Below are 12,790 nucleotides of genomic sequence, written 5' to 3' on the forward strand. Positions count from 1 at the left end.
TTTTAAACTCCTAAATAGTGTTTGGGAGACCTGAAATGGAATGAAAATATAGTTGGGGGAGCTTTTTGCCCCTATTGTGGCCCTATTCCTGACTGTGGCCCAATTCCTCCAAAAGCTATTTTTATTGGGGGGGGGGAGCACACCATTGGCTTTCAATGAAAGGTGTCCCCCCCAGTAAAAAGAGGACAAAAGAGAATAACCAAGATTGGACCTACACCAGAGCAAAAGAACTAAAACTTCCATCTCTCTTGTCACAGTTATCACCCTGCTTTTCCACCTGCAGCCTGCTCTCTGCACCCTCCCCCCAAAATAGGGCCACATGATGCATTCTACATAATTCTGTCCCTCTTAGGAACTTGCTCCCATGTCAAGCATGTGCACAATTTATTTCTGTGGTCTTCCCAAACAAAGTCACAGCACATTTGGAGCTCTTGATTGTAGAACTGGACACACAGTTCCCGAGTGGCACATTTTCCTAATTGTTAGCTACCTATTATTCTGCACTACAAGGCTCCTTCAATTAGTATTTGATTGCTCCATAAATGTGAATGTTGTTCTTGTGTTTTGCCAACAGCAGGAAGGCAATCTCCCCCTCCCCATTTTCTTCACCAATCCATTCCCCACCCAATCCTAGAAATCACAGCTCTTGATCTTCCCTGTCTCTCCTCCTCTAGCCTTCTATTCTTCCGGTTTCCCAACCCAGGCTACATTTAATTGTCTTCACTACCAGAGCGGGGATTTTTACCCTGGGGTTATGTTTTTAAAACAAGAAACAAACAAACAATATGAAAACAACACACAGAAAGGCAACTCAAACAACTGCAATCCCCAACCAAACCACTACACCATCACTTAACTATCACCTCCTCCACTGTTCCCACTAAGCTCATGTGGCTGTGCAGCTAGAAGCCAAACTCTGCGCAGGCTGGAGTTCAGCAACCCAGCAGTTCAGAGATGCAGCTGGAGATGGAGCTGTAACGCAACCGTGACACTGCACAGCAGCAGAAGGGGTCAGGGCAGTTGCGCAGACTCTTCACAGGGAACATGGATCAGCTCCCCGGAAAGGTTGAGTGAAAATGCCCAGTCTTTACACAAGGCCTGAAGGAGGACAAGACAGGGGTGAATTGGTCCCCTGTCGGGAGGGCATTCAAGAGGACTGGTGCCACCACTGAAAAGGTTCTGCTTAAACACCAGAGTATACAGGAAGGCACAATGGAAGGGCCTCGGGATTCAGCATGCACCAGCACTGCCAGTCCTTCTGGATCCAATTTGCCCAACCCTATTCCCATCTCCTCTCCGTTCCACCCTCCCCTGCTCTGTTCAGCCTCGTTCCCACCCTCTCCCATTCCTGCGCTAGATTTATCTGCTCTGCTGGGCGTCTGTCACTTCACCAGCGCCAGTGGGAAGGTTCTGGCCTTCCCATTGGCATGCCTGGGTCTTGCACTGCCACAAAGCACTTTCTGGTGCTTTTTGCAGCAGTATGTGTTGGTAGAACATGCATTCCACCAGTGCGGGCACTTAATAGGATTAGGTAAAAAAATACATACGCATCTCTTTTAAAAAAAAAAAAAATACAGACACAAAAGTTACTCAGACTTTCTGCAGCACAGCTCAGAAAGATCTGAGTGTTAGTATTTAAACTACTAGTTGTTTTTTTTAAGGGGAGAAATGATCTTTTTTTTTATTTGTCCCAGTGGTCCTCTTTCAAACTCACATCTATCTCAGACTTAGAAGAGGTAATCTAATTAAGCCTGCATCTCCCTCTCAAGACTGTAACAAATTGCAGGCTTTGGGGCCTTTCCATCACCCCAATTCGCTGCTTCCACTGTTCGTTTTATTTAACATCCAGCCTGAACAAAGTAACTCAAAAGTCAGTTCATTATTTACAGACATTTTAGTTGGTTCTAATAAAGACTTTCCCTTACTTTGGAGTTTGATTTGTTTCCTAAATGACCAAATGGCTACTGCTGCCTCCCCCATCCATGGTTCCCATATCCGTAGTTTCACTTAGCCATGGCTCTCAAATCCCCCATTACGCCACCTCTCTCTACAAACCAGAGTTTTTGTTTGTTTGTTGTTCTATTTGCCCAACAGACTGAGGCAAAGAGGCAAAGAAGGAAGGCCCGTAGCCAGGGAGACACACCAGGGACGGACTTCATTTGCTCCCAGTGTGGAAGGGATTGTCACTCCCAAATTGGCCTATTCAGTCACACTAGACACTGTTCCAGAACCACCATTCAGGGTGCGATACCATAGTCTTCCGAAACTGAAGGATACCAACTTATTATTTTGCTTTGCATCAGGAAGCAAACAGGAAGAACTTAGACAAATGTTTCTCAATGTTTGTCTTCTGCCATAACACTTCACATGGTCCACTATTCAAAGTACCATTGGAAGTAACTGGTGATGGCATCATCACCAGTTATTTCTTCATTGGGAGGTCAGATGCTATGCAACAAACACCAGTAAGAGGTTCAGAGTGGATGGGAGTTTTTTTAAAGCATGGAAAAGCATGCTTTGGAGCTCTACCCGCCGCATGGAGCCTTCTACTGCTTTGTTGTGTCACATTCTTGGTCTTGCCACTGGGAGGCAGGTGTCCAGGGATCCAGCAAGTACCACCAGACACCACCTCAAGAACTACTAGTGGTATCCTCTAGCAGTATGACTCCAAGGGCACAATCCTAACCAGGTCTACTCAGAAGTCACTCTCAGGAAAGTTTGGTAGGATCATAACCGCGGTTGAAAGACCGAGGTTGTAATCCAACCACACTTTCCTGAGAGTAAGTCCCATTGGACTGACTTCTGAGTAGACCTGGTTAGGATTGTGCCCTTAGAGTCATACTGCTAGAGGATGCTACAGGGGGCGATGGCGAGAATTCTAACAGGACGTCCCTTGCTGTCCACGTCCTGTTAATGTTCTCACAATTGTTTCCCAGACATGCAGAGCTGGGTGCAGCTTCTCAGTGATGAGAAAATTATTCTTCATATACTCTTGGCATGGCAAACATGTTCCAGAATCAAGCTCTGTGTTAAATTAAGCCCTGTCCAGGAAAGTACTCTTATTGCTTGGGCCTTCTCAATTTGGCTTTACTTAAAAATGATATATCGACATGTATGCATAAAAGTACATGCACAAATGAATGCTAATAATGTGAAATGCTGACAAAGATTTTGGAAGTAGGACAGAAACACCTTTAGGAAGTTGCTGCTAGCAAGCTGGAAGTAAATTGCTTTTCCTGTTGTTATTTTTTGTAAACACAGGGGACATTTCTCAACATCATATACAAGCAGTTCGAGCCCAACAGAGCAAATTATCTTATTTAGTTCATTACTGCCAACTTTTCAAGAATGAAATTCACAAACAAGGAAGTCACTCAAAACGACTTCCTTCCAATTCCTCCCACGTGTCCCCATGGAAGAGTCACTAGAACTTCATAGCAATTTGTTGGAGACTGGGAATCAGTGTTAACCTTGAACATGTATTTCTCAGAACAAACTGATAAGAGCTGCTTTTGAGCTTTAAACTGAGATCAAGACGGGAATTATATCTGACCTTTCAGTCGATGACTTCTGAACATGTAGGCTTTATTCTCTTTTTTGGCAACTATATCTGGGTTTGATATTCAATCATCAGCAACCCATACGTGTTTTTCCTCTCTCTGCTGTAACTCTAGAATAGTTGCTTACAGAAATTTCTGGCCCAGCCAATACCTAATGATTTTTAGTACAGCAATATTTCATCGCTTTGCTCTTTCAGCCATTTTCATATTTACAGTTTCACCCATGCGCTTTCCTCTTTTGTCCAGTTTCATCTAACCTTCCATGATTATCATCGTCGTTATGTTTATTTTTCATTTATTTTGGTTTTGCTTGCATTCACATATAGTTTGTTATTTATATTTTTCGCTGGCCAAAATAAATCTGCAAACTAAATAAGACTACGATTTGACATTCATTCATTCTTTTTTTTTTTTTTTTACTTTTGTCCATGTTCTGGTCCATAACCAGATGAAAGTGCAAGGTATTAGACTGCAGACAGGGACAATGTGAATACATTTTGAGTTGATTTTGAAATGACTCTAGGTTTTCCTAACTCTGTGTGCAACTTGCAGACAGAGTTAAGAAAATCTAGATTTTTGGAGTGCCTCTTAGACTGCAGACAGGGACAATGTGAATACATTTTGAGTTGATTTTGAAATGATTCTAGGTTTTCCTAACTCTGTGTGCAACTTGCAGGCAGAGTTAAGAAAATCTAGAGTCATCGTGCAAAAGAATTCCTGCAAAGCACTCCAATATGTAATCATATTGGGGAGGGGAGGAAGGGGGATACATTTACATGGGCATGTCCTCCTCCTCCTCTTCCACCAGCCCTCCAGATAATGAAGCTGTCTCCTAGAAAAGCCCATCAAATTCAATGAGACTTACTCCCAGGTAAGAGTGCACAGGATTTCAGCCGAAATCTCTCTGTTGGTGAAAGAAAGAAAGAAAGAAAGAAAGAAAGAAAGAAAGAAAGAAAGAAAGAAAGAAAGAAATCACCTTTCCGTGTTGTTTTTTAATTTCATAACTTACCACTCTGTGTGTTCAGAATATGGTGTTTGTCTAAGGACCAGCCTCCCAGATTCGAAGCATCCAACTCGAATCCTTGAAGGATCACCGTCCTTTTCTCCCACAGAATAAAATCAGGACAAGTCTCATACTCATAGCCGACTGACACTGAAAACAGAAAAGGAACGATATACATCACACGACAGCCTCTATCCTTCTAGTTTCCGTATCAATGCTATGATCACCAGTCATTCTTGGCTGTCTTCCCGATTTTGACATTTGCTCTTTTTAAGAGGAATGGCATATTTATTTTGGTGATTTCTATACCGCCTTTCCCCAGGCAACGAGCCTGGCGCTAAAGGCTATTTTTTCTAAAGGATTCACATGGACACATATGATTTTTCTTGCTTTCTTTTTAAGTAAGCATCACTTCCAGCTTGACAAGCTCTTTTCTATTTTATTTTCATGAAGAAGGGAGAGTAAATTTGTTGCTGTGGGAGCTGATGTATTGCAGAGCCCTGGAGTACTGCTGTGTGCCTGTCGGTAATATGGCACCTGTAGAGATAGAAAAGCACAGGTGCAGAGCAGCCCTCTTTGACACTTCTGAAAGTGCTCTCTGCTCCTGGGGGGAGCCACTCAGGCTCTAAATGAGCATTCTGCTTCCTGGGGAGACACGTGAAAACAATCACCATTATGAGGGGTGTGTGTGGAAATGCTACACCCAATGCATGCAGGAATTTGCTCGAGTTTCTACCATCTTTCTATGTTTCTTTGTTCCCCACCTTGCGGCTGTCATTTGCGTTATAATCTCTGATAATGCAGGGGAACCTTCTCTCTCATTGAGCAATTATAACACACACATTGTGCGCGCGCGCATGTGTTCACAAATGCATGCCAGAAAGCTGGCGTTGATCAATGATGAAGAGACTAATAGCCCAATCCTCTGCTTCCCAACACCCAGGGCTGCAATGGTGCCAAAATGGCTACTGCTTCAACCAGTTGGGCTGGGAAGCATTGCCAGGGCTACTTGGGGTCAGGGAGCTTATACTCCCTTATCCCGTGTCAGCCCCAGGTGGCACCCAGGTGGCCGCGCTAGAAGCGCAGGTTTTTCTTGCTTACACATTCTTGCTTTACTGAATAACTGAATGTGCAGACAACCATCCTGCATGCTAGAGGGTGACTAACAGGAAGCAGGATGGGGCACAGTGCACACCTGTATTGGAATCTCGGTAGATCTGGCTAGGAGGTAGGGTGTGGTGTCAGCAGTGGCCCCTTTAAGGGTAAGGGTTGTTTAAACAAGCCTTCTGCTGTTGCTGGTTATTTATCTGAGATTCTTAAAATAACATTGGCAGAATTTAAATAATTCTGATATTCTGTTTTAAATTATTGGGTTGTTATGCAAATTGTCATGACAATTGTAAAGTATAAGTGTTAATTGTGTTGTGTTGATATGCCAATAAAGGTTTCAGAAAGAAAGAGACAAGCCTTCTGAGTTCTCGGCCTTTTTAACATCTTTTTAACATCTTTTATATTTTTTACAGGCCTGATTCTTTTATGATTTGCTGCTGCTCTATGCTATTTTTTATCTGACTGCTGTTTTTATGATATGTGTTAATATGTTTTTATTTGTTTTAAATTATGTTTTTAATCTGTTTTAACCTGTTGTAAGCTGCTTTGAGTCCCTTCGGGCAGAAAGGCAGGGTAAAAATAAAGATGTTGTTGTTGTTGTTGTTGTTAAGGCCTGGGCATCCAGCAGAGTGTGCTGCACAGCTGCAGCCACTTGAAGGCAATAGGGCCCTCAGGGATATAAGGAGCACCTGAGGCAGGAAGGGTGTGGGTAACAGAAGGAAAGCTTGAGGGAAGGACAGACTGGATTAATGGACTAAGAAATTGATGTGAATGGACTTTAGAAGCTGCTGGAGCAGAAACTACTGGAGACACTAAGACTGGTGTTTGGCTGCTGTGCCCAAGACCTGCTGAGGACCAAGGGGCTGCTGTAGTGGCGGGAGGCTGCTGGCAGGAGAGAGGACCTCTGCAGGTTGAACAGGCGAGCTACCCTGGAAGTGGGGTCCAGCAGTACTGCAGGGCAGAACCAGGGTCATTTCTGAGGAAAAAAGGGGAGCTAATTAGCTAAATGTGGGCATAATTCTCCAGGCAAAGCTTGGATTGGGATTTGGCAGAACAACATCCTATTGGCTCAACAGCATAACTGCATGGGGCGTTAGATAGGACTGGGCTATTAGCATGCATAGTATTATTGCCTTAGAGCATCTCCTAAGAGCCTATCTATGCTATTACTCTCCTCCCTTCTCTGCACACTTCCTGTTCCACTCTCTACATCCTGCCAGGTTCAGTCCCTGGCAGCTCCTTCAGACAGGCCCCTGGAGAGCTGCTGCCAGCCAATGTTGGCACCACTGAGCCGTGCGGACCAATGCTGGAGGCAGCTACCCAAACTTCAACGTACCCAAATTAACAGTCAAAATGCATACCCATTGCTTCTGCCAAGCCAGAGACTTTTTGTCCATAGATATCCGTCTTGTTCCAAGCAAAGGTATAGACCAGGTTGCTGGCAGCAGGAAACCATTTCTGAGCTTGCCGTCCTTCCACCGTGACAGTGAGATGCACTTTTGTCAATCCAGGAGGGATGGTGGAATGCGTCAGAATAATGCGCAGCAAGCTTTTGTAGCCTGGAGTCCGGCTGCTCAAATAACTGAGCTTCACAAAGCTAGAAGGGATGGGGATTTCTTCCTGGACCACCTGAAAAGGGGGAAAAACACAGTTGTAGATGGAATTGTATCAGCACACGCTTTTTTGGGGTGATTCTTTGTGCATGTTTGGTCTGGCAAGATAAACTGTGTCTACTCAGGACTATAGCCACAAACCTGGAGGTCACAGGCTGGTTAAGTGCCTGGCGTAAATCCAGCATTTCTCAAACTGTGAGTCAAGACCCACTAGATGGGTCGTGAACCACCTAGCTCAGCTGCCATTGAAAATATAGAGCTGAAAATACAGGGTATACTGGCATACCTTTGCTGTGAATAGGTGGGAAGATGGGACACTGGAAAGGGGAGAGGACTGTGTGGTTGGAGAAGGACTGAAGTCTGCATTTTGTTTTGGCTTCCAAGGTGAAATGCTTGAATTCTGAGCTATGCAAAAATAACAATGAGCAGGCTTCCATTCTGGCCGCTTTTTTAATATTCCACAGGAGAAAAGGCTCTGTCCCTTCTGTCACAAGTCTCCTGATTTTTTGTCTCACATTCTCTTTTTGTCCAGTACACCTTGATATTCGTAATCATTACCTTACTTCTTGGATTTCCTCTGATCTTACCCCTTCTGATATTACTCTTTCCAAGTTCATGAGTGATGTTTGTGTTTCTCTGACTGCAGCTGTTGCTGGTTATTTATCTGAGATTCTTAAAGTAACGTTGTCAGAATTTAAATAACTTGATATCCTGCTTTTAATTGTCCAGTTTGTTATGCAAATTGCTGTGTCAATTGTAAATTTTGATTGCAGATCGTGCTGATATGCCAATAAAGGTTTCAGAATCAGAATCAATCAATGAGCATGCTGTGTAATGGAACCTTTGGCTGATCGCAGCTTAGGTTTGAAGCCTAAATTGATGACATCACTTCCAGGTTAATGACATCACTTCTGGTGATGCATGTGGTATCATCCTGACTCTATTCTCAGATCTTCTCTCTGTCCCTCTCTAATCAGCAAGGAGGGACTAATATGTGATCTTCATGCATTTGTTTGTGGGGCAGCCCAATTCTATTCAGAGCAGGTGTCCTGGGGCCCTATGGCCCAACTTCCACTCAGTGCTGAAACTGAGCAGGCCAGAGACCTCTTTTGGGGAACATTTGTTCCCTTACCCCATGCTGCCCAATGGAGCTATTTGGATCTGTGCCAGCAAAATCGCTGCACAAACCCAAGAAGCCCAACATAGCTTCCAGACGCAGGAAAGGATTTCAGATAGGGTGGAGGTATCCTCCACTGCACTCTGATGGGCCTGAACCACCCCCTCCCTGCACTCCCCCACCCTGAAATAGCTAAGGGGTAAAGAGACTAGTTTCTTGCAAATTGGAAAGAGTGATACTCATCTGAGAAGGGACGTTATGAATTACAAAGCTCGCATAGCCTTGTGGAATAGTGTTTCAGATCCAATGATTGTAAGAATTGACTCAAAAAGTAAATAAATGCAACACCTGTTGCTTTAAGAATGTTGCATTCATCCCTATTTACAAAGCGCAATGTTCTATGAGGAGATAGGGGATGAAAATACCATTAAAATGCATTGCGATAACTTCCTATATGCTTTTGGTTTTGAAGACTTCTTTCATAGTACAACCATGGGATAAATAAAAATATGGAGGACTTGCTTTTTTTTAAAGTACTGATCTAAAATTGCCATCACTTGGGATTCTGGTGATATCCAAAACTTGTACAAAATGTTCCTTCGCTTCCATTTCCAGAATCAACTTTATGCATTTAAAAAATGCTCGGAGATCAACTGGTGTAAAATGCTGAAATTAATGATCTTTCCCCAGAGTCTAATCTTTTCATGATATATTTACAACCAACAGCTGATAAATACAGGGCTGAAACCAAGCCTGCGAGACACTGATAATGGCAGGGACCTGAATTCTGCAGAAGCGGTGCGATAGAATGGATCTAGCATGAATTTGAGATGCTCATATGTTTTCACACTGTTCTGTCTCATGCATTTAGTTACCCATCTATGCCACTGAGCTCTCTGAGATATACCAATTTTAATAAGAAACCAGAAGTTTAAAGGAACAAGGATAGGATCATGCCCATCTGGGTTCAATTTTTAGAACTTGGCTCAGGAATCTATAAACATCTAACACTGATTCTGAAACGTACCATGCAACTGATACAGGGAGCCTCCAACATCCATCCATGGGCACCAAGCCCACTACTGTGGTCAACTTGGCAGCCAAGTAGCTTGCGGCCAACTCCATGGTTAACACTGCAGCCACCGAACAAACGACAGTGGGATCCTGCAACTACTTACACCTTTCCCCGAGCCTTCTGAGGCAGGCACCCTTGGTGCTGAGGCAACAAGAGCACTGGAGAGAAGGTTCTGGGTTGAAAGGGGTTGGACTTGCACACACCCAAAAGGAAGGTTCCTCTACAATAGTTTCCACCAGGGCCAGTGATGAGGCCATAGTGACAGGATGCAAGGCTGAGGGCTTTGTTCCTACTGCCACAGAGAGGCAGCTGTCCAGGAAAGGAGGAGGAGAAAGAGGAAGAAGGTGCTGAAGAACTCCCTCTCCTCTCAAAGCAGCACTGAAGCAAGATGGACAGACCCTCTGGGTAAGGTCAGAAGACCTGTGGATGGAGAGGGTCAACTGACACCCAGTGGGGGCAGTTCTGTGAGTACAGCAGGAAGGGTGACCCCCTCCAGTGTGGGATAAGGGACACAATACAGTGTAAATGCATTATAGAAAATATGTTAACAAAATATCATCCATTCTTGCATACAAACAGGAAAATTGCAACAACCCACAAACATCTCCAAGCATTCGGTCAATGACACTGTTTACATCCATTTTATTACCTGTAACTCTGGAATGATGGTTCCCCTTTCTGGGCAAGATCCTCCAAATGACGTCAGGGGAAAAGGAACCACAATTGGATTTGGAGTGATGAAGCTACTGATTTCGCAGGATGGGGGCTCCACCTCTGTTCTTTGCATGACTACTTTGTCTACCACAATAAACCTATTCCAGGACAACCAAAGTGTCCTTTTCACAGAAAGAAAAGGAGACCTGTCAAAGACCAGGGTGACCGAGATGCCTCCAATAGCCACTAGGTCAAAACTGAAAAGACAAAACAAAACATTTTTCATCTTTACTCCCATCTAAACGCAGCTTCAAACACACCCTGACAAAGCTAGTTTCCAATTGCTACAGATGACTCAGCACTTCATTTCTTGTATGGACTGGCCATAGGAACCTGGGATACCTCCAAGCAACAAAAGCTCCTGAAGCCCTTCCAAGCCCCCTCTAGTTCCGGTTTCTGATGGGGTACAGATTCAGCAAGGTGCAGAGAGGGGGGAGGCAAATACCTTGGAAACACCACAGTTGCCCAAGGCAGTGTCAACCAGTATTTATTTTATGGATTGTGGGATCCGTCAGCATAAGCCCTGAATAGAATTGGGCTGCCTGTCTCCTCCAGCTGTGCTCTTCTCCGAGGGAGTGAGAGGGTCGGCAATCTCCAGTTCACTTCCCCATAGTCTAAGCATGCTATTATTTGTTGACAGTTGGTGTGCACATGGGATGGGGCCTTCTCTGTGGGGTCCCCCAGCCTCTGGAGATTGTCACCTCAAGGACATGGTAATACCCCCTTCCTTTCCAGCCTTTAAGGAGGCTTTGAAGACCTACTTATTCAACCAAGTCTTTGACATAAGTCTGATGGTGAAGCAGTGAACTGATGTTGCTTTAGGACAATTTTACTGTCTATTGTTGAGTTATAGCATAATGTTACTATATTTTAATCTATGTGTTTTGGGCGCATTTTGGAATGATCTTGACAGTCACTTTGGGCCTTCTGGCAAAAGATGGGATGTAAATAAACTGGCCAGCTGCAGCAGGGGTGTGATGATGGATGCTAGCCTGCTTGATTTGCTACTTTCTAGGTTGACTGGAAAGTGGAGTCAGGACAGTGGCATTACTAGGGGGTGACACCCTCAGGGGTGACACCCTCACCCTCTGGTGACACCCTCAGGGGTGTGTGTGTGTGTGTGTGCGACAACACAAAATTGTGTGTCAATTACTGCCAACACTGAAAATCTTGGTATTTTTGAATAATACAATCATCTTATATATCATTTGATTAGTAATTTAATGCAGAATGCAATGAAAAAAAAAACCTGTTGAAATATCTGTATTCCATCAAATGTTACGGCATGAAAAAAAACAGAAAAGGAAAACACAACTGCCTTATGTAACAAAAAGAGGATTTGCATAACGCAAAACTGACCAATGAGACTGATTATTCTGCGAGCCAATGAGGTATCGTTATGACACAGCAGGGAAACAGTAAGGTGTTAGTATGAGTCTACTCTCGTTTCCATGTATCAAAACTAATACTAGAACTCTTATTCAGTTGTGTGAATTTCATCAAGTTGACCACTGGTTGTTTTTTTTTGTGTTGGTCACTGATTTGTTAGGTGACCTGTACTGTAATGTATTTAAGTAAGTAAGTAAGTATATTGTATTGGCAACCTTCAGTCTCGAAAGACTATGGTATCGCGCTCTGAAAGGTGGTTCTGGCACAGCGTCTAGTGTGGCTGAAAAGGCCAATCCGGGAGTGACAATCCCTTCCACACCGGGAGCAAGTGCAGTCTGTCCCTGGTCTGTCTCCCTGGCTATGGGCCTTCCTTCTTTGCCTCTTAGCCTCAGACTGTTGGCAAAGTGTCTCTTCAAACTGGGAAAGGCCATGCTGCACAGCCTTAGTAAGTAAGTAAGTAAGTAAAGTTAATTGGGGTGACACCAACCCTAGTGATGCCACTGCATTTAGGCTATGCATACAATATTGTAATTTATTCTGTATGGTCTGCTACGGGAGGAGGTCCATCTTGGGAGTGGGGCAGTGACCTCTCACACCAGGTGACAAAAACCATAGTGATGCCTCTGAGTCAGGAGCCACTTGGATACCTGTGCAACCTGGTTCCATGCACACAACTTGCATAAGAACCTGAAGGAGGCATCCTCTGCCCTGCCTGTGTCACTCTCCAAGAGCTGTCACAAATTTATTACTTTGTGTTGAGCTGGCAGCCTGTGACAGAAGAAAGTTCAGGGTATCCCCAAAGAGGTATGAGACATAAAATTGCATCAGGCAGAGGGAAAAAACTATGACTCCTTATTAACATAAAGATTTTAACATCTACAGTCACATAACGTAAGGTGGTGTAAAAGGATACTTCATTCCATTACGGGATGCATCTATTACGGGACCCTTTGATGGTAATGAACTGTGATGGGGAGTCAGACATAATTATGCATATTTCATCACAGTCCCCAAGTGTTACAGGAACAAAATACAGAGAACCCATTTAAACTCTACAGCTCTGTCAAGTGATAGGTGCATCAGAAATTATACTTAGACAACTTCGCTTCTTCGGCATTTTAAAATCAGGACAAAAACTTGGAATAAATACTAGCAACATTACTTAGCAAGTCCCAGCATTGCGATGGATAATTTACTCAATGGTTTACA

General features: G+C 43.9%; 1 protein-coding gene across 2 annotated transcripts in view; it reads right to left on the reverse strand.

Annotated features, from left to right (window-relative positions):
* Positions 1-12,790, reverse strand: part of TENM1 (teneurin transmembrane protein 1) — a 277,961-nt gene that overhangs the window by 85,005 nt on the left and 180,166 nt on the right. For both annotated transcript variants that reach the window (XM_066640043.1, XM_066640042.1), the window contains 3 exons: positions 10,128-10,389; positions 7,035-7,302; positions 4,570-4,713 (listed from right to left, as the gene is read on the reverse strand). In XM_066640043.1, the coding sequence (XP_066496140.1) occupies positions 4,570-4,713; positions 7,035-7,302; positions 10,128-10,389 (674 nt within the window). The remainder of the gene's footprint in view (positions 1-4,569; positions 4,714-7,034; positions 7,303-10,127; positions 10,390-12,790) is intronic.

Source organism: Tiliqua scincoides, chromosome 12, assembly GCF_035046505.1.
Source record: "Tiliqua scincoides isolate rTilSci1 chromosome 12, rTilSci1.hap2, whole genome shotgun sequence".
Taxonomy (NCBI): domain Eukaryota; kingdom Metazoa; phylum Chordata; class Lepidosauria; order Squamata; family Scincidae; genus Tiliqua; species Tiliqua scincoides.